Source organism: Acanthisitta chloris, unplaced genomic scaffold (genome assembly GCF_000695815.1).
Source record: "Acanthisitta chloris isolate BGI_N310 unplaced genomic scaffold, ASM69581v1 scaffold15502, whole genome shotgun sequence".
Lineage (NCBI taxonomy): Eukaryota > Metazoa > Chordata > Aves > Passeriformes > Acanthisittidae > Acanthisitta > Acanthisitta chloris.
In genome coordinates, this window is record NW_008662318.1 from 1 (window position 1) to 22193 (window position 22193).

At 52.6% G+C, this 22193-nt stretch overlaps 1 protein-coding gene across 1 annotated transcript; it reads left to right on the plus strand.

Annotated features, from left to right (window-relative positions):
* Positions 1-1112: 1112 nt before the first annotated feature.
* LOC103798306 (voltage-dependent L-type calcium channel subunit alpha-1S-like) lies at positions 1113-21837 on the plus strand (the record flags this gene model as incomplete). The annotated part of the gene is made up of 10 exons (XM_009070557.1): positions 1113-1355; positions 5643-5748; positions 14602-14741; positions 15254-15387; positions 15955-16107; positions 16372-16577; positions 17174-17277; positions 18926-19074; positions 21095-21176; positions 21677-21837. Coding segments are annotated over exons 1-10 (1396 nt in total), but the record flags the coding sequence as incomplete, so codon positions are not given.
* Between the last annotated feature and the right edge of the window lie 356 nt (positions 21838-22193).

Genomic DNA, 22193 nt, shown 5'->3' on the forward strand with positions numbered 1-22193 from the left:
TGGCTGCACTCCTGCCCAGTTCCTCTCCCCAGTGGGATGACCCCACAAAGCAAAGGCGAGGCAGCTGTGAGCAGGGCAGCATGGTGCTGTGTGCAGAGCAGTGCCCTGAGACGCATGGGGTTGACTGGGGCACAGCTGCTCAGTCACCGTAAGGTCTGGAGGACAGGGATACCGTTTGCCGTAGGACGTTACTAGAAGTAATTAGATCGCTGCAGTTATTTTGCTGACAGTCCAAGAAACCCCCCAGGAACAACCCTTCCTGGTGCCTCAGTCCCCTGCTGACAAAGGTGCTGATAACCTGCCTCTCTCCTTGCCTCAGCACAGGTGCTACCATACCTGTTCATACTGTTCATCCAGCTGGGCTTTGCCAAGCCCAGCTGGACTTGGCAGGACACAATCCAGCCACTAGGCTTGTTGTGTTCCTGCATCCTCAGGCATCCTCCGTACCCCACACGCCAGACTTAGCTCCATAAGGGGAATTGTTTGAGTGATAGGTGCCAGCCAAGGATTTCCTCTGCACCTTAACAAAAGTAAGCCAGAGTGCTTTTTGGACTCACTGTGATTCCCTGGAGCTCTGAGATTGGGGTCTCCTGTCAATGAGATAGACCCAGACCCAGAGGCCATACAGCCCCAGAATCACACGGTCTGGGACTCAGAGGAGCAGCATCCACTCTCCTGTGGAGAGGGGACAGGTTGCATGAAGAGGGGAACTGGCTAGAATTGGGTTCTCCATCCCACCCTGAATAGTGTGATTCAGCAAATGCATGTTGCCCCAGGCAGCCCAGCTTCCCAGTTCAGCCGGGAGGCTGAGGAGAGAGCTGGCCTGGGACACAGGCGTTGCTGGTTCAGAGACAGTGTGCCCAGTGCTGGGCAGCCTGTCCCACCCCCAGTCCTGGCAGTGGCATGCAAAGCACTTGCCCAACTTGCTGTGCACAGGGTGAAGAGGCAACAGCTGCAGGGGCCCTTCTGCTGCCTCAGGAGCTGGGATAGCACCCGGAGCCAGCCTGGGATCTAAATTTAAACTCAAGCTTTGTGTGTTTGTACAAGCAAGTGCAGGCTCCAGCCCTCACTCCCCCACTGCCTCCTCTGTTGCCTGGAGGAGACAGAGACCCGGAGGAGCTCCAGCTGGCTGGGACCTGGGGGAGAGGGACTCAGCCACAGGGCAGGAGGGGGAGAAACGGCTAGGGGAACACCATGGAGCCTGCTTCTCCCCAGGATGATGTGAAGAAGAGGCAACAGAAGGAGAAGTCCAAGAAGCCAGTGCCGCCGGTGGCCCCTCGGCCAGCCAGGGCTCTGTTCTGCCTAACTCTGGAAAACCCACTGCGGAAGGCGTGCATCAGCATCGTGGAGTGGAAGTATCCTCTGGCTGAAGGGACGTGGGGGCACGTGTGTGTGCCTCTGAGCAGGGGGCAGGGCTGGGGGGCAGGAGGGCTGTCAGCCTGTTTCAAGCCTATGCTGGTTGTCCATCAGGTCTGTAAAATGCAGTGAGGTGCTTGGGGAGCCCCAGTAGGATGCACTGGCAAAGGCAATGGCTGTGCAAACTGGGGCATGAATAGGCTAGTGGTGAAAGCTGGGGCTGAAGAGTGAGGGGGTCAGGTCATGGGAGCCTTTGGTGGGGTGGCACAGGGACAGGCAGGGACAGCCTGGGGACAAGGGGCTTGTGGAAGTGAACATGCTGTGTGGAGGGGAGAAACGGGGCACAGCCCGCTGAGAGGAGAGGGGTGTTGGTGTGTGAGAAGAGGGCACAGTGCCCATCCTGGGGTGGGTATGGGGTCAGGCTGAGGGAGTTGAAGATGGAGCTGGGGACAACAGGTAGCCTGGGGAAGAGTTTTAGGGGTGGGTAGTGAGGCCATGGCAAGCTGCTTGGGATGGCTCTTTGTATCTGTCACTGCTTGCCTGGTCCCACAGCTGTGTGCTGCCCTGGTGGGGGGCTGGCCAGCATCCCCTGAATCCCTGAGGACACTGTTGTCCTCTCAGCCCCCCTTCCCATCCCTCTCTGGCACTGCTGTCACAGGGGAAGGGTTTTGTGGGTCATAATGTTCAGAGGGACAGTCTCCCTCTGTGTCTTTGGCTTAATGTAAAGATAGGGTTTGGGTGCTGCTTTCATCTTTTCATTGGGGCTCAGAAATACCAAAATGTCATGCATCCAGGAACTATTTTAGGCCTTTAGGTATTGCTTTGTTCACTTGTATTTTATGTAAGAGAAAAGAATGGGAGATGAAACATTTCAGTTTGGTCTCAGCAAAAGATTTGGGCTGTAGCAAAAGCAATGGACTCTGGGGAACGGAATCAAGTTCTTCCACCACAGCTTTTCTCATTTCAGTTGCTGAACCTTATCTGTGTGTTCCTGGCCTTGGCAGGATGATCCCAGTCCTGGCCAGGCTCTACTCCTCTAGGAGGTGGCTTGGTCACCTTAGGCTGGCTGTGTTGCTCTGCACATAGTGCCATGGGGACACCAAAACCATGCCTAGAGATGCAACCTTGTCCAAAGCCCTGGGAACATGTTGGCAGGCACAAGGGCATTCCCACAGCTCTGGTTGTGCTGGAGTTTGAGCCCTTGTTCCTTCACTGCAAAGGGGCTCTCTGTCCTTCAAGGAGTGGGAGCAGAGTCAAAATTGGGGAATTCTCATTTTCTGTTTCTCTGGCAAGAGAACTGGGTTTTCAATGAGCACATGGAAGAGAACTGTGCCTGTGTCTTAAATAGGCACTGAGCAGAGAAGGAAGAAACTTGTGCATACACCCGAGTGGCAGGGGAAGAGCTGTAAATAGGGCTTACATCTTGCAGCATGCTCACATTCCTCCTCCTGGGCCAGCACATGCCAGAGCAAGTGCATACACAGTGGGGGTGTTTCCCACATTGGTGCTCTGGAAGGGGAGAGGAGTGGGGAGAGGGGAGTGCCCCACCAGAAAGGTGGCATGTGCTGGTGGTTCTGACCTGTGCTGGACAAATGGTCCAGAGGATCAGGTTTCTGCAGCACCTGTCTATATTTGGATCCAGATGCACCTGGCTGCCCTCACTCAGGGATCAGGGTGTGCGAGGCATGACACGGTCATTCCAGTTCCTGCGGGCTGTTGTGGTCTGCAGAGCCAGGCAGGCTGCCCAGGAGAGATTAGCTGTGACCATCTTCTGTGGGGATACCTGGCCTCTGGGCTGAGTGTGGCAGTGTGCATTCCTGTGCCTTGGGCCCATCGTGCTGCTGGCGAACACAAAGCTGAACCACAGGAGTGGGACAGGGTCTTTTCCAGGCAGTTGGAGATGGGAGTATCACTCCACTCAGCCCAGGGTGTCTGAAAGTAAAAGGTTGGCTAGAGGCAGAGAGGGGTTTATGCTAAAATTTGCTTACATCTCAAAACCCGTATTTTTTAGAACAAGGAAATCTGGGTGTTCTGCAACTTACTTGGTGTTGTATGCTCAACAGCTAGTCCAACAAGATGATAGTTGTCAGGACATGTCTAACTTTGTGGTGTCACACTGGTATTCCAGATCAGTCTGGAGCCAGGAGGACTTCAAGGCAGATGGGTGAGGAGTCTGGGCACCCTGGAGGACCACAGAGCTGCAAGGCACTAAGGCCTAATTCCCACTGCAAGGCAAATCTGGGGACCCTAGGGTGCTGTGTGGTGGGAGGCTGCAGGAGAGGAAGAAGTGAAATTGTAATTGAATTGCAGCTCCAGTTACAATCGAGGTCACCCTTCGAGAAGGGTTCATCTCACCCTGTCTGAGCAGGCAGGGAAGCCTCCAACCTCTGGGCTCTGCCCCATTGCCTGGAACACAAAGGGGAACAGCTTTTCCAGCAGGCTGGTATGGATAGGATGCTCCTCTGGCACCCCTTGCCCTGTGATGCTGGATTGGACCACGATATGAGCACTGCAACCCAAGGCAGGCCTCAGCATAATGATCTGGAAATCTGAGCTGATTGGTTGATGAACCATGGTGTAGGGCATTGTCAATGTGGCTGCAGAGCTTCTTTGCTGGGTGCTGAGTTTGGATGGCTGTGCCCTGTGGTCGCATCAGTCTGCATGGGTGAGCTGTGTTGCCACAGAGTGTGTTTTTGGGAGCTGTTCTCCTTTGGAAAGTCTATCCAAAGTGAGGTGGAGATACTGGGAAATGCCATTTTGTACTGGAACCTTTGTACCTGCTGGATGAGATTTACCAGTTTGCCCGTGGTGCCAGGTACCAACCTGGGTGGGGCTGGGGATGAGAGATCTCAAATCACTAGTGGGGGGACCTAGTGTGGTCAGAAGACATTGAGTAGGGTCAAAGTGTAGCTGTTGGCTGGTAGGACAGTGGGGAGGAGAAGGGGCTGGACAGGAGCGTGCTGATTTGCACCATGGGTGGATCTGGCCTGGCAGACAGCTGGCATTTGCATTTCCTCCCTCTGGTTTTAGTTTCAGTGGCTTCCAGGGGTATAGGCAAGGCAAGTCAATTAGGGACAACTGAGGTGTGCTGTTCAAAAAGCATTCTTGCCCAGGAAGCTTTGAGATTAGCATTGTGACCAAAAACATTTCTAGGAGGTTTTTGCATCATGCTGCACCCAGCTGTCTTCTGGAAGCACAAGGTGAAGAAGACACCATTGTTCATGCAGTGCTGCTTGGTGGGGTGACTGGCACAGCATATCAAACCTGCAGCAGGGCCTGAACGTGACTAGCTCAGGGGCAGCAGAGGCAGTGGCTGTCTTCTTCTGGCCAGATGTCTGGTGCCCTCCCAGGGTACGTCACGGTGGCAGGTTTGGACCATGCTGAGGGGGGAACAGAAAGTGAGGGTCCCTGGAGAACTTGGCTGCAAATGAAGTTCTGGAGCCAGAGTTTGAGCTGTCTGGGGGCTTCAGGAAGGTGATAGCTGAACCTTGACCATGAAGCCCAAGCAGAGCAGAGACAACAGCAGAAGCCTTGGAGTGACGAAGTGCCTGTTCTAGGGCCTTCAGGTGGAAATAGCAAGTCACCCCATTTGTTCTGAGATGTCCTAGGGCCCACACAGCACAATTCCATCTGGAAGGGAGTGGGATGGTCCTCAGGCTGAGCACTGTGTTCACTCCCGGCCCCTAGCACTCCTGGGGACAGTCGAAGGAGCACTCTCTGCGATGGGGCACTGAGGCTGTAGGACACCTGGGGATGTTCTGCTAGAGGAGACCCTGGCTGAGCTGTCTTGCCCCTAGATACCTTCCAGGCAGGAACACACAGCACATCTGAGACCTGAGCAGCAGGTGCTGCTTAATAGTGTCTCCCTCATGGATGCTGAATGCAGAGGAAGCTGGGACCGGCATGTTCCGGAGGGGGATTCTTTGATTCACTGCCTACATTATGCAAAAGGGTCCTGACCCTTCAGGATGGTTCATTGAAGGATGAGGAGGGGGAAACTGCCAGCTGTCTCATCCCTTCATTATTCCTTCAAGGCAGCCTTTTAATTTGTGCCACCTCCCCATATGCCCTGTGCCAAAACTGACCCTCTGCAGCAGCCACGTTCTCAGTGTTAGGACCCTGCAACAACTGAGGATGAGCCAAAGCTGAGTCTGACTGCTCTCCCTGTGCTCTGCCCCAGTGGGAAGCTGGTCCCCCCACACATACCCAGGCAGCACAGACAGGGCAGGGGCAGGGCTGTACCTGCTGTTTCTTTCCTGTCTCCACTCCTTAGCACTTCCTCTGAGACCCTTCGAGATCATCATCCTCCTGACCATCTTTGCCAACTGTGTTGCTCTGGCCATCTACCTGCCCATGCCTGAAGATGACACCAATGTGGCCAACTCCAGCCTGGTAAGGGACAGCCCTTCGTGCTCTCTGGGCGCGGGAGGGCTCTGCTCTGCAGAGCTGGCTGCTCCGGGTGACTCGGGTGCCAGGTGCCAACACCTGTGGTGGGTACAGTCAGGCAATGCCAGTCCAGCCAGAGCTGCTGCAGAGTCAGAGGGAGGCAGGGGGTAGAAGTAGCTGCAAAACGGGTTTTTCAGAGGGGCTGAAACCACCTCTGGGTTGAGATCAAAGGCAGCAGATCGGTGTGTAAAGTACACAGGAAGGAAGAATTGATGCCAAAACAAGTACAAATCCCCTCAATTTTTTATCATGACACTTCCTGTTCCAGAAAGGCTCAACTGGTTTGTTTCAGCATTTTTGGAATACAATTTTCTGACCTTTTCTTTCAAAACTGTATTTTAATTTTGTTACTTTACATTTAAGAGTGCAGAAGCCCATGTCAGTTAACCAGAAAGGTCACTCCTTTCCAATCATTCAATTTTTTTCCTCAGTCTCTCCAGTTTGTCTCGAATATGATGTTTTGATGTGATCAAAATCAATACTTTGCACTATTTTTAGTTTTCTATCCCTTTCCTCTCTTCACATCCTCACTGTGGTTCTATCCACATTGATTTACACTGAGAGGCTGAATCAAAGCCTCAAAATAGCCCTTTTTAAATGAAATTTTCTCTCCTTCTGCTTTTGGGAGTCCTCAGTGTTAGGATGGGGAGTGGTGTGTGTGTGCTGGCAACTCGTGACTTGAAAAACCCCACTGTGGTTGTTGCCTGTTCCTTAGAGACTTTGTAGGGCAAAATGCTGAAGCAGTCAAGGCATCTGAGATACAAAGTAAGGTTTTTCTTGTTCCTTGACCTGCTTCTATCTCTTTGCCTCTCAACAAACGTTCAGTAACAGACTGTTTACTTCTCATTTCTGTGAAAGAAAAAGACTCCAAGGTATCACTATTGGCAATGCATTATAATGCCTTTTAGAAATCAAACCAAGATAGGCCCATAGAGAAGGGGAGTTAAAAGTCCCCACGGAGAGTTAATTCGCAGGGTGTTCCTTCAGCCTCCTGAGCAGCTTCCCTAACCCCTGTGGTCTGGAGGAGACTGGGTTTGGTTTCTTCCCTGGACAAGGAGACGTAACAGGGTTTAGAAAGTGCCTGAGGTGAGAGGTTAGAGACACAGACAGAGCTGGAGCAGATTGACCATGGGAAGCAGGAGGTGAGGACAGTGGCCAAAGGAGCTTCCCACTGAGAGGGGGTTTGGGCTGTGGCTAAGCCCAGGTGTCTGTGAGGGCAGAGCCAGGGGATGCCCATGTTGTGGTTTAACCCCAGCAGCAGCCAAGAACCACACAGCCTCTCACTCACTCCCCCACCAACGGGATGGGGGAGCCAATTAGAAGGATAAAAGCTACAAAAACTCATGGGTTGAGATAAAGACAGTTGAATAGAGAAAGCAAAAGCTGCACACCCAAGCAAAGCAAAACAAGGAATTAATTCACTGCTTCCCACAGACAGGAGGTGTTCAGCCATCTCCAGGAGAGCAGGGCCCATCACGCGTAACGGTTCCCTGGGAAGACAGACGCCATCACTCCAGATGTCCCCCCTTCCTCCTTCTTCCTCCCACCTTATATAATGAGCATGATGTCCTATGGTATGGAATATCCCTTTGGTCAGTTTGGGTCACCTGTCCCAGCTGTGTCTCCTCCCAGTCTCCCATGCATCCCCAACTCCCTTGCCAGTGTGGCAGTATGGAAAGCAGCAAAGGCCTTGGCTCTGTGTGAGCTCTGCTCAGCAATAACAAAAACATCTCTGCATTATCAACTCTGTGCTCCGCACCAAACCCAAACATAGCCCCATACTAACCTCTGTGAAGAAAGTTAACTCTACTTCAGCTCAAACCAGCACAGCCCAGCAGTGTGTGGTGCTGTGGCATGACCAGGGGACGAAGTGGCACCAGCCTCACAGGGCTCTTGTGCAGGGCTGATGCTGCCCAAGGAGCAGGTGGGCATGGACTGAGTGATGTTATGTATAAATGAAATTCCATCTATTTCTAGTTATTGTAAGCTGGATTGCTCATGCTATACCCTGTTAGGGGATTTTTCAGCCTCTTGTCATGCTGACAGCTCTCAGTGTCAAGAGCTTGGCAGCCCCAGGCTGCTGTTCTTTCACCACTGTGCACTTGTCCCGTCGTCACCATGTTCTGGTGGCTTTGTAGGTGCAAACCCAGCTGAGATCAGAGCCAGGCCCCATCACCTGGGGTGTCAGGCTGTGCTCTGCATGGCCTGCAGCTGGTGAACAAAGGCTTGTTGAGGCATTTCCCTGCAGCAGAGAGGTGCTGTGATGCCTTTAATCTCTCCCTGTTCCTTTTTAAATTGTGTCTCTTCATTGCCCAGTCCTCTCTGGAGAGGATTGAATTTGTATAAAGACTTTGAAATTATTGAGGAGCCGAAATGTGTGAGGGGAAACTTGAGTCAGGGTGGGCAGTGGGGACATTGTTTCTGGGGGCAGGACTGAGGCTCTCTCTCATCAGCACTCACTGCCAGGGGCTGTGCTGGAGCCTGTCCAGCCCTGGCTTCCTTCAGGGAAGCCTCCAGCACTCCAGGTCCTCAGAGCAGTGACAGCCACTCTGCTCTAAAGGAGGAGCTCCAGCAAGGAGAGTCTTGGGATGAGATTGGGATTCCTGGGAGACCTCTGCTGCCACTCCCTTCTTGCAAGGTCAGGAAACCTGGAGAGCAGAGTATGGAGAGAATGATCAGGCATTGGAATGTGCTGCCCAGGGAGGTGGTGGATTCACCATCCCTGAAGGTTTTCAGGATGAGTCTGGATGTGGCACTTGGTGCCATGGGCTAGTAATGACGGTAGAGTTGGACTACATGATCTTTGAGGTCTCTTCCAACCCGGTTGATTCTATGATTCTATGATTCCAGGGCCATCTGGGGAAGATTTTCAGATGGAGTTTACGCTAGATTTAGAATTAGTCTAATGAAAATGTGGTTAATCAGGACTCATTTTGGGGGAGGAAAAATGGTATTTAATAACCATAAATCTTCTAAGAATTCATTTTGCTTTACCCTGGAAGAAATACAGGTGTTTAATTTCAACATATTTAATTATTATGCTTTCTAGGTTAGATTTCTTCTGATCCAGAAGATTTTTTATGGTATTGCTGTTTTTATCTAATTTTGTGGCTTTCTAATGGAATCAAAATATTTTCTTCAATTCTGATTAAATGAGTTTGACTTTTCAACTGATTCAATAATTCACAGCATTTATTTTCACTTTGGCTTGGGTTTCTGGAGTGGTCAGTGAGTTTCAAATTCCACTGTTTTTCACTAGAAGCCTTGCTTCAGGAGCAAACAGGTTCAGAGTGTGTTTAGCCAGGCAGGCTATTCAAGGGGATTCACAGAAGAAAATACAGATGTGTGCATGTGAGCTGGCTGCTTGGCCTCTGATAGTAGGCAATGGGGAGCACAGTTTGCCTGCCAGGGCAGTTGGTCCCCTCCTACTGTTCCAGTGGGTGATTTTTGACATGCTGCACACACTGAAATCCCTGGTTTTCATAGATTCATAGAATCACAGAATGGTTTGGGTTGGAAGGGACCTTAAAGCTCATCTCATTCCACCCCCTGCCATGGGCAGGGACACTTTCTGCTAGGTCAGGTTGCTCCAAGCCCTGTCTAACCTGGCAGGGAACATTCCCGGGGATAGAGCAGCCACAGCTTCTCTGGGCAACCTGTGCCAGTGACTCACCACTCTCACAGGGAAGAATTAATTTGTAATATTTAACCTAAGTCTACTCTCTATCGGTTTAAAGCCAGCTCTCTTTTCAGTTCAAAGCTTTTCCCCACTAATGGGACCCAAGGGTGACTGCTCAGAGGGAGCACACGCTTTCAGAGCACCCAAAAGCAGCTGTACTGAGTCCTATGGGCTTTGTAAGCCTCTCAGGTAAGACACGGGGCCTGGTGATTGGGGAACAAAATTGGAGCTCAAGCTGTCAAGAAGGCAATTTTAGTAACACAGGTAATGGCCTCTGTAGAGGCACTCTGTTGGTTATCGCAGATAATGCCTTTATGTTTAGGTAGAACAGATGTTTGATGTCAAAGAATATGCTTCCAAAAGTCCCACCATTTTGGGTTGTATCTCAGCCCAAGGGCTAGGGAATTTCTGTTTTAAAGCCTGAACACAGCCTCAGGCACAGTTCTGTGACAGGAATATGGACATCTGATGTGGTTGCAGGAGTCTCAGCCCTCCTCCTGCTGCTCTGGGGGGCTGATTGCTTGTGAGCCCTGCATAACATCAGTCACCCAAGGGCTGTCATGGAGGCATTGCCAGGAGCTCTGGAAACAGCAGTGTTTGGGCAGCTGACTCGTGTGCTGCAGTCCTTGAGCCTCTGCTGGTCCAGTGCTGGTTTTGAAGAGCTGTTGTGGTTTGTGCCTGGACGTTGACGTGGGTCACTCACTGCAGGAGAGTCTCAATTGCATGTGGCTTTCCTAGATCCTGGGATCCCCCTTGATCTCCTGGAGTCCTGTAACAGCTGTGAGAATAGATCACATGTCTGCATGTACAGACCTGGTGTGGGGCTGCAGAAGCTGCTGCTGCTCTGGTACCTTGCACCTGGAGGTGTGCACATGCTGTGATATGACCTGCCCCTGCCTCTGTCCTCCCCCTCACTCTGGGCTGAGGCACCCTGTCCAGCTCGTGGTTTGGCCACCTCCCTGGTCACCGTGGGGTTTTGGGTAGGCAGATGAGCCAGGCCTCTCCCATCTCACCCTCAGGGTGGGCCAGCAGAGCTCACCACTCAGTCATCCTGAATGCCAGTAACAACACTGCAGCTTCCAAAGCTGGCTCCATCACACAGTGTGGTCCCCAGCCCCACAACAAGGCTTCCTTGGAAAGGAGCTGGCTGAACCTTTGCTCCCAGCCCTGGAGAAGGCCAGGTTGGCTGCAGCTGCAGCCCTTGTCCTTACTGTGACCAAATCCTTCCTCTATCCATGGTTTTGCTGGTTGAGATTGTAGCACCCACCAAAGCCTTTTTAAACCAAGCAGACCTAAGGCATCTAACCCAGGGAGAACCTTCAGGAGTGCCACCAAGGTGTCCCACAGACACCTGAGCAGATGTGGGGCAGCTGGTGTGACATGGAACGATGAGAAGCTCTGGACAGCCAGCGAGGGAGATACAGTGGGGAACAACTTGTAGGGCCTGGCCCCTCCATGCTTACATGGCTGCTGTTTGTGGCTTTCCTGGTTCCTGTCTCTGCAGTCCTGGGGCTTCTCAAGCCCAGGTCTGTCTCTTGCTTGTGGGAAAGGAGCTGTGGCTGGGGGATGTGGCAGGAAAATCACAGCATTGCAGAGCAGCTGGGGATGGAGGGACCTCTGGAGATCATCAGCTACTTGCTGTAAAAGATTTGTGCAAACGATTCAAAAACCCTCTGAAATTCTTTCCTGCACGTCTCCCTATCCCAAGCAATTATTGTGCTATGACAGAGGCCACTGTGGAGAGCAGAAGTATTTCTCTCAATGTCCCTTCCTAGCCATGGTCTGCAGTAGTCCCAAGCCCTGCCTGTCTTCCACTGTGCCTGTCCCAAGCTAGGTGCCAGGGCTTTCCACCACATGCTCAGAGGGGCCTTCCTGGACCGCAGCACTCATTTTCACCTTGTTTTCCAAAGGAAGGGGATCCTATGAGATTGCTCTAACTGTATTCCTATACAGTCCTTACCTCTCCTGTCCCCTTCTCCCTCTCACATCTGTAGGGCTTTGCTCACCTGCATTCAGGGGAAGGGGAGAAGGACGCCAGCCTGCACGGTTTTGCAGAGCATGGTTGCTGCAAGCCTCTGGGGAACACTTTGATGGGTGTTTTGTGTTTCTAAAGGCCTTATAAAGGCTTCAGAAACACAGCTCCCTGCCCTGTGTGTTCCTGGTGCCCGTAGCCCGCACGTGTGTCCTGGTCGACCCATTCATGCACATACAGAAAATGTTTTTCTTGGGGTGAGCTGGAGCTGCAGGGGGAAAGGGGAGGAGGACCCGACTGGGGCAGGACATTGCATTGTAACCACAAAAATTTCACTTTCGGTATTGTACTTGATCACAGCCCAAAAAAACACCCATGTCCTGGGCTGCATCCCTAGCAGTGTGGGCAGCTGGTGAGGGGGTAATTCTGCCTCTCTGCTCCAGTCAGGTGAGACCTCACCTGGAGTGCTGCCTCCAGCTCTGGGGTCCCTAGCACAGGCAGGACATCGACCTGTTGGAATGAGGAGGAGGCCATAAAGATGCTCTGAGGGCTGGAGCCTCTCTGCTCTGGAGACAGGCTGGGAGAGCTGGGGGTGTCCAGCCTGGAGAAGAGAAGGCTCCAAGGAGACCTCATTGTGGCCTTTGAGTACTTGAAAGTGACATATAAGAAAGATGGGGACAAACCTTTTAGCAGAATCTGTTTCTATAGGACAGGGGGTGATGGTTTTAAACTGACTAAAGGTTGATTTAGATTAGGTATAAGAAACATTTTTAATGCAATGAAGGTGGTGAGGCACTGGCACAGGTTGCCCAGAGAAGCTGTGGCTGTCCCATCTCTGGAAGCATTCAAGGCCAGGTTGGGTGGGGTTTGGAGCAACCTGGTCTAGTGGAAGATGTCCTTCCACAATGTCCCATGGCAGGGGCATTGAACTATATGACCTTTAAAGATCCCTTCCAACCCAGACTCTTCTGTGATTTTATGATTCTTTGTGCTCTGCAGCTATACCTATCACTTGGAGAATCCAGAGAGCTTTTGCCATGACCTGCTACACTACCTCATCCCACTGACAAAGATGCTTAGTGACACGTCTTCATAGCCAGGGACCTGGCCCCTCATGCTCTGCTGACATCAGTTCTTGCCCAGTATATGGACAGATAAGTTGGGAGAACTGGACCCACTATTGTAGCACGGGTGTTGGGGCACCCGTCCAGCCAGCACTGATGGATTGCTGCATTCCTACTGGCCATACCAAGACTTTTGCTCATACTAGAGGGGTTGCCTCAGCAGGACAGATCAGGATCATCCAGCTCTTTGTATGTGTCTGTAGGGCACAGCAGTGAACTGGTGCTGTGAGGGAATTTGCTTTTCCCAGGCTGGGGGAGCGTGACTGGGGTAGGGGCTGCCTGCTGGCTCTCCCTTGACCTTGCTGCTCCCTCACTGAACCTAGTGGGTAAATACCCTTGGAGCTGGCCAAGGCACCATTCACCTGCTATGAGCTTCTCAAAGGGACCTCCAAGGAATAGCAAGTCACCTTTTGGTTCTGGAGGGGGGATTTTCAGAGGAAAATCCCTATTAGTCAGAGATCCTTGAGCCTGAGCCTGTCCTGCTGGAAAATCAGGTCAAGGAATTGGCTTTTGCGGTGCTGGGGCTCCGGGTTGGATCCTGGCATTCACCAGCCTCAGCAGCTTCAGAGCTGCCATAGCTTACAGTGAATTCCCCTGTTTCTCCTCCATTTGCAGCTGGGGAGACACCCCACCACACCACTGGCTGCTGGTGCAGCTCTGCAGCCCGTCCATATCTGGAACGATCCTCGTGACAGTTGTATTTGCATGGGATTGCAAGGACAGGCTTTGAGGGACAGTCCAGGGGGCATCTGTCGCTGATAAGGGAGGGAGGCAAGTGATGTTGAGTTGCCCTAGCTAAAACCTTGAAGACAGATGCAATGCCAAGGTCTCTGCTTTTACCATGGCAGCTGTCAGATCCAACAAGGAACTGGCACTTCATGGGTGGCAGCTGTATGGGGACGCTCGGCCCAGCCACTGGTTTTGGATGTGTTAATGGAGCAAGCAGTGCTTCTGTCTGAGCCCTGGCCCGGCCTTCTTAAATGGAGATAATTTTCCATTTGGCAAGGCATAGGGACCATGGGAGGAAGGTGTGCTCACAGCACTGCAGCATTTCCCAGTGGAAACCCACTCCCAGTTTGTTCTGAGATGTTTCTGCCTTTCTGGGGGCAATTCCCTGGAAAGTCCAAGCAGGGGTGCTCCTTGCCCTTCAAGGGGTGTAGGCTGAGGAGAGGGACCATGGAACACCAGAAATATAAATAGCCCCATCCACCTGGCTGCTTCAGAAGGTTTTTAATCCCTGTCTGGAAGGGCCCTTGGCAGCAAGGGGAGGGATGGCAGTGACAGGCAGAGCCAGGCGGGCACAGACGGCTCTTGGCTGGGCTCCGAGGACAGGCAGGTTGTCTTGGCCCAGCGGCTGCAGGGCTGTGCTGAGTCCCTGCAGGGGGTACCAGGTCCCACCTGGGAGGGGGTGCAGCACCTCTGTCCAGTGAGCATGCAGGCCCGTTTCTAGCAGCTCACTTTGCCAGGCAAGCTTCTGGCATTAGGCAAGAGGTCTTGAGCCCAACGCCTCCATTCCCTGGGGGCCTCAAGCACAAGGGAAGTCAGGATGCAGCTGGCATGTCCCATGGTGACTATGTGACCCAGCAAGGCCTCATCTGGAGGGGATGAGGAGAAGGTGTCAGTGCTGCCTACGGGAGGAAGGCTGTGCAGGAATGGGAGGATAAGCAGCAGTAAGGAGAGCCGGAGAGGAGCAGTGCTCTGGGCCGGGCGCCTTTGGGTGCTGGGTTGGGAAGCAGCAGCTTTGCTGGAGCAGTTTGTATGAGCAGGTACCCGTAGCCCTGGGGCAGGGACTGGCAGGGGAGCCACTGAAGGAGCTGGCTGCAGGCCAGAGAGTGGCATGTGGTAGCTCAGCATGCTACCCCTTCTGCCCAGGACAGCCATGGTGCTGCCTGGTGTGCGTGGGGGATCACAGATGGGTTGGCAGCAGAGGCTGGTCCAGAGTAACTGTGCATGGTGAGGATACCAGGGAGGTGACAGTCTGCTCTAATGGAGCATCCTCTCCTGCTTGCTTTCCCAATCCCCAGGAGAAGATGGAATATGCCTTCCTGATCTTCTTTGCCATTGAGGCGATGCTCAAGATAATTGCCTATGGCTTTCTTTTCCATACGGATGCCTATCTCCGAAATGGCTGGAACGTGCTCGACTTTTCCATCGTGACTCTAGGGTAAGACGAGGAAGGGAGGCGGCTGCTGTTCAGCTTGTGCCAGGCCTGCTCCACAGCCCATCAGGGGCATCAATTTTTCTAGTAACTGCCCTGGGTTTGGGGGCAACTTCTGGACCCAGTTTGTAGCCTTCTCCCATGGGCCCCTTTTTCCTGCCTTGGCATCCACTGGGATCCTTTCTAACTCCTGTTTCTTCCTGTCATAACTCCTTGCCTCTTAGGTCTCCTTGCCCTGGAGAATGGGGGTGGCATGGGGTCCTCCAGTGTATGCATGCAGTGGGTGGGGGGGCCCTGGCTGTGAGCAGCAGAGCTGTGCCAGCTCCCAGCTGGACTTGGCCAAGAGCTGCTCCCTGGGTGAGGCTGTGTGTGGCTGGCAGTCCTGGCCTCAATTTTCTGCCTGCAGAGCACTGAATCTTTAGCTCAGATTTCTTGGTCTCCGTTCTCATGCCCTTCTCTTTTTCCCTGTCCTTCCTTATGCTTCTCCTCCTTCCTTCCCTATGCCCTGCCTTTTTCAGGCTCGTCACCATGACCCTGGAGCAGGTCAATGCGAAGCAAGGAGGGACGTCAGGGGGAAAAGGTGGCTTTGATGTGAAGGCCCTCCGTGCATTTCGTGTGCTGAGACCCCTGCGCCTGGTGTCCGGAGTGCCGAGTGGGTGCTGGGTGCCCTGCCATCAGGAAGGGCTGGCGGGTGGATGGAGCCCCTGGGCCTGGCCAGGGTGAGGGGCCGTCGGGCGGGTTTCTTGTTGATGGATCGATCCCAGCCGCAAAGTGGGTGTGGAGAAGCCACAGGTTCTTGCTCATCCCTTCAGCTGGCAGTTGTCAGCCCAGGGGTCTGCAGGTTGACACACATCTAGCTGCCTCCATGGCTCAGTGTGAGCACCTTCGGCCAGTGTGAAAGGGGCCAGGATCTCACTATGGTTTCTCAGGACAGGGATCTCCTTCTTCCATAACTCATGTGAATACAGTCAGGATGAACAAATGGAGGGGCATTGAGCAACATCCAGCACTGCCTGGCTCTGTTGGGCTCTCCCATGTGCTTGCATGGTAGAGAAAGGATTTCTTGCTTTAGAGATTTCAGTCCCACCCCACTCATGCCCCTCTTCCTATGGCACAGGGCATTTCAAAGGCTGCTTGTTGGTGGGGCTGGCAGAAATGCAGGGTGCACCCAAAGACGTTTAGGAAGTGGTTGAACTCCTCTCCTTTCTCCTTGGTGTAGGCCTTCAGGTCGTCCTGAACTCCATCATCAAGGCCATGGTGCCCTTACTCCACATCGCCTTGCTGGTTCTCTTCATGATCATCATCTATGCCATTGTTGGGCAGGAGCTCTTCAAGGGCAGGATGCACAAGACCTGCTACTACCTCGGGACAGGTGGAGCTGTGGTGGGGGGATGTGGCAGAGATCTCTCTGTGTAGCTGCTGTAGAACCACAGGTTCTGTGGGTAGCAGGAAGTGTGGTCTTGCCAACGTCAGGCCTAGGAGTGTGGCAGGACTGAGGGATGTTCGATACAGCACGCAGCTGTATGTGAGGGGCTTGTGAAAGGGTCACTTTGAAGGGCTTCTGCAGGAGGATGGGGGTGCTGGGGTTGCTCTGCTTGGCCTGACCTGCCGCTCACACCATGGCTTTGCCCCACAGATGTGATTGCCACGGTGGCGTCAGAGAAACCAGCCCCATGCACCAGCTCTGGCCATGGGCGACACTGCAGCATCAATGGCACCGAGTGCCGCAGTGGCTGGCCAGGGCCCAACAACGGCATCACCCACTTCGATAACTTTGGCTTTGCCATGCTGACTGTCTACCAGTGCATCACCATGGAAGGCTGGACTGAAGTCCTCTACTGGGTAGGCTCCAGCACTTGGGATTGGTGCCCAGCTTGGCAGACGTGAGGCTGGTCATGCCTCAGGGCAGGGAATTCCCTCCTGGACGCAGGACCCCATGGCAGGGCTTGGTCTCTCTGCCAGTGGAAGACATTCTGCCCCCACCAAGCTTCTCTCTGTGATGCACATCCCATCACGCACCGGCCGTGTCTCTGCATCCCTGTAGGCACTTGTCGAGCTGTTCTTACTCTCCAGGTAGAGAGGAGGGTGCTCTGGCTCCCACGTGTGTGAAGGGATATGGGCCAGGCACAGCAATGGCTGGTGGGTGCTCTTCCAGCAAAGCCCCATGTTTTGCAGTCCTTGGGAGACTGTTATGCTGAGGCTTAGGCTTGGGAGTGGTGTTTAAATCTGATCCCAAAAGGCTTGTGTCTGGCTTTACCTCTGCTAAAACCAGATACAGAGTTCTAAGCAGTGAGGGCTCAAAGCCAGGTTTATGTGCCACCATCCCAAGCACTCCTTTTGGAGGGGGCAAAGCTCCCAGAAACTGTTGAGAGGCCCTAAGGGCAGACAGACAGCATGCAGTGCCTTCAGAATGTTTCACCTGTGTCTCTCCTTGCCAGGTAAATGATGCTATGGGGAATGAATGGCCCTGGATCTACTTCGTCAGCCTTATCTTACTTGGCTCCTTCTTTGTGCTTAACCTGGTACTGGGGGTGCTCAGTGGGTAAGTGCCACCCTGTCCTTTCTCTGCCAGCAGAACAGTTTTAACTGGTTTGAAGTATACATGAAGAAAGCCTAGAAAAGTTCTGTTCCTTTTCTCTCTCATTCCTCTCCCGTTTGTTTTTTTTTCTGCATGATTAGAAACCCTGAGCCATGAGCTACTTTTTATGTTAGTGTCCATGACTGTCTGAGGTTTGAGTTCAGCTCCCAAGACAGAAAACTTTTCCCTGTGACACAAGCAGCTGTCAGCAAGGCCAACCTTAGAGCACAGGACTTGGGGATTGTGGTGTGTTTTTTCCAGTATGCACAGCAAATGAAGCAAAGCAGGGAGCAATGCTCAGCCCATGGCTGTGGCTCTGGACACCCCTCACTGGCACCCCCAGCTGCATCCTGCGATTTCCTTAGGCCACCTCAAGGAGAACATCTTTGATATGTATGCAAGGGATCCTAAAGAATGATTGTTAGTCTAATTAATGCTTCAACAGCCTTGTCCAGGTACACCAATGAGCTGTCATCAGTCTGTTACAGCAGTTGTAGCACTTCTGAGCCAAATGACTCATTTGGTGCTAATTCCCCCAGTAGTACGGTTAAAGACCCCAGATGTGACGCTCAACTTTCCATACACTGCTGGGGGATGAGCCACCATTCTGATTTTGTTGCTGGGAAGTGTGTTGTCCTGGGGAGTGAGAGAGCTTTTCTCCTGTATGTTCAATCCTGCATGTGCAAGTGGATCACACTTACCATCTCTATTAGTTCACAGGGTTAATTATACCCCAATTACTTGGATTTGTTGTATGGCAAAAACCATACAACGGTACAACATTAAAACAAAATGGGTATTAATACAGTTAAAACAAGTTTAAAAGCACAAGATAGACCACAGGCACCTGACCCTTGTGTGGAGTTGGCTGTTAACAGCTGGATGAGCAGGACTATAGTCTTCTGATCCTGAAGTAAGTTGCAGGCACAGCAAAGGTTCTGAAATACTTTTGCAAATACAACTATATTATGCTTGAGATGAGAAAAATTACTGTTATAGTGTCTGATACCTATTACTAACATATGGGAACACCAGCATGGCTGGGCAGCAGCTCTATAGTCCTGTCAGATACCAGGAGAGAAAAGAAATTATTTGAAACAGAATGAGTAGAGTGGTCTGGGACACTGCCAGACCTGTCCTTTCCATGTTACCATGAAAAGAGTGTCATGTTTACCTGCCATATGATGAACTCACCTGCCCCACATGGAGAGCTTGGGGCAGGTCTCTGTCCCCCAGATGGGTGAGACCCCATACAGTCTGATTCTTAGCAGAACTGGGGAACTCCCTGGGCCTCCAACATCTGGTGTCAGTTGGCCTGTCCAACGGCAGCACCCTGCAGTGAGGAGCTCCCCAAGTGCAGCAGTGGTGGGGAAGGAATCCTGCCTGCCATCAGGCATCATGTGATGGGCCTACATGGTTTTGCATTGTGGAGCAGGGCCAAGAAAGAGGAAAGTCACTGGAGCAGTCTAGTGACAATGCTGGTGGCAGGGTTTTTCAGGATTTCAGCTTTCTGCAAGGTCTGGCCTTGCAGAAGGTCTGGCCTGGCACAGGTCTCTGGTACTCCTGTGGTACTGCTCTCCTGAGTCTCACTCTCCTGCTTGCCTTGTCCCAGTGAGTTCACCAAGGAGCGTGAGAAGGCCAAGTCCCGCGGCACGTTCCAGAAGCTCCGGGAGAAGCAGCAGCTGGAGGAGGATCTGAAGGGCTACATGGACTGGATCACCCATGCAGAGGTCATGGACAGTGACCGGGCCAGGGGAGAAGGTACCAGATCTGCTTGGTCACAGACCCTTAGCATGGGGTTTGGGTTCCTAACACTGACCATCCTAGAGAACCAAGGAGGAAACCTTTGGAGAAGTCACAAATAATCCTTTTGCTTGAAAGCCCATGGAACAAAACGTTTTGACTTCTGTGGAACAGTTTCCTTCCTCTTTTTTTCTTTCCTGAATCACTTTGTTGAATCTGACCCAAACTAGCAGTAACTTGGCCCTGATGCTAAGTCTCCAACTTGACCACTGCATTTAATATTTGCAGACTATGAGTGAGGCCTGGGTCTCCTCTGGCAAAAGGCACTTTGAGGAGCATGTGGAGCATGTGCCTTGGGTATGCAGGGGCACAGTGGGTTGACCCTGGCTGGATGCCAGACAACCATCACAGCCAAACTATCACTGCCCTTCTTAACTGGGCAGGAGAGAGAAAACATAACAAAGGTTCATGAGTAGAGATAAGCAGCAGAAGAGATCACTCACCAAATACCATCACAGGCAAAACAGACTCAAATTGGGGAAATTAAGCAAATTTATTACTAACCAAAATCACAGCAGGATAATGAGAAATAAAAAAAAAATCTTAAAAACACCTTCCTTGACCCCTCCCTCCTTCCTGGAAGGAGCAGTGCAGGAAGACAGGGAGTGGAGGTTACGGTCATGTTATTTCTGCTGCTGCTGCTCAGGGAGTCTTCCCTCTGCTCCTGCATGGGGTCCCTCCCATGGGAGACAGCTCTCCATGAATTTCTCCAACATGAGTCCTTCCCATGGGCTGCAGTTCTCCATGAACTGCTTCAGCATGGGTCACTCTCCACGGGATGCAGTCCAGTCCCTCAGGGACAGCTCCAGCATGAGTACCCCACAGGGTTACAGGTCCTACCAGGAAACCTGTTCTGGTGTGGTTTTCCTTGCTCCATGGGTCTTCAGGTCCCTGCCAGAAGCTGCTCCAGCAGGAGCTTCCCACAGGGTCACAGCCTTCTTCAGGTGTCCACTTGCTCCAGCATGGGTCTCCTCCATGGGCTGCAGGTAGATCTCTGCACCCCATTCCTCTCCATGGCTTGCAGGGGCACAGCTTCTTCACCATGACCTGTACCACAGGCCACAGGGGATCCTCGGCTCCTGCACCTGGAGTACCTCCTCTCCCTCCTTCTGCACTGACCTCGCTGTCTGCATAGTTGTTCCTCTCACATATTCTCACTCCTCTCTTCTCAGGCTGCAATTACATCTGTGCAGTAACTTTTTTCCTTCTTAAATCTGTTGTCCCAGAGATGTTACTGCTACCACTGATGGGCTCAGCCTTGGCCAGTGGCAGGTCCATTGTGAAGTCACTGGAATTGGCTCTGGTGGACATGGGGGAAGCTTCTAGCAGCTTCTGACAGAGCCACTGCTATAGCCCCACACTGCCAAAACTTGCCGTGCAAACCCAATAGAGTCACGAGCTTGCACACTGACAGCTGCATGAATTTCTTGCCATGACTTGACAATTTTAAGGGCTTAGAAGTGGTTCAGGGATGGAGGTGGATGTACAGGCATCTAGCCAAAGGCTCAGCAAGTCCTGGGGAGTGCTGCCCCAGAGCTCCGGTGTCTGCCATGCCACCCTGCCTCATGAAAGCACTTCTGATGCCTCAGGCTGAGCAGCCCATGTGTGCAAAGAGCCTTGGGAAACACAGGGACAGGCAAAACACCTCTTCCACATCTGTGGCCTGTGTTCTTACAAACCTCTGTTGTTCAGCCTGTGCTCAGATCACAGCTGGCCCCAGTTTCTTCTGTGCTGGCTGTCCCTCTCTGGGCTGCGGCTGCTCTTGCTGCAGGGCAGGTGTTCCTGGTGCCTCCTTCTTGGTTTGCATCTGACCCTCAAAACCTTCTGCCCAAACTTTCACTGCTGGCTCCCTGGGACAGCATTGCTTGAGTTCACTTCTGATGGGGAAGCTCTTCCTGGTGTGCACCTGGAAGAAGTTCCCTCCCACATGTTCTTCCCAAGGGCTCCAAGAAATGCCTGGAATGTCATTCCTTCCTAGGTCTGATACCATCAGATGAAGGAGGGTCAGAGACTGAGAGCTTGTATGAAATTGAGGGCATGAATAAGTGGATTCTCTACTTGTAAGTATGCTCTGGCTGAACTATCTGCTGCTCTGCACATGGGCTTGTGCTGTCTCTCACTTGATGGTCCAGCTGGGCCAGGCTTTCCTGTCAACCACTGGTTTCTGGGACTGGTGCTCAGAGAAGGATGCAAACACTGTGAGCAGCAAACAGAATTTTGCTCTGGTACTGGCAAAAAGCTCTTTGAGGTGAACAGTCTCTCTGCTGTGGGACCAGGCTCCAAACATCCTCTCATGGCCCGTCCAGCATGGTGTGTAATTTAGGAGCTGTGCCTGTATCCCCCAACCAGAGGTGCTGAAGGCCAAAATGAAGACAGGAGGTGTTTGTGTGAATGAACTGCAGTGCCTGAGTGAATGCACCGAGTGCCAGGGGCAGGTTATGGCCCTTTTTGGGGAAGGCCCCTGGAGGAGGGAGTGGGGATGGCTCTGCCCTGCAGGCACAGCCTGAGGACCTGGGCTGGCCTGCTGGCCGACCCTGCTGATCCTTTGCCATCTCTGCAGCCGGCAGTGGCGGCGTTGGAACCGAATGTTTCGTAGGAAGTGCAGGGATGTGGTGAAGTCCAAGTTCTTCTACTGGCTTGTCATCTTGATGGTGGCACTGAACACCCTCTCGATCGCCTCTGAGCACCACTTCCAGCCAGAATGGCTGACACGGGTGCAAGGTAAGCAAAGGTCCTGAGCGAGAGGGAGGGCCTGAGGCACCCTGCTGCCTCAGAGTCCTGTGTCACCTCTCACTGTGCATGCACAGCCACCCCGGCGTGGCACAGAGGCTGTTAGGCACACACACACAGAGCCTGCACACAGTGTCTGTGCACCAGCCCTGCTGCACCTTCACACAGCTCATGCTAAACATGCATGGTGCATAGTTACATATGCACGGCATATGTACTCTGAGGGACATGAGTTTGCATGGTGAACACACATAGAGTGTGTGCGTTGACACCTGTACACACAAACACACGTGGCCTACACTCATGCAGCGTGGCCATACGCATTTATGCATGCAGCCACACTGCCT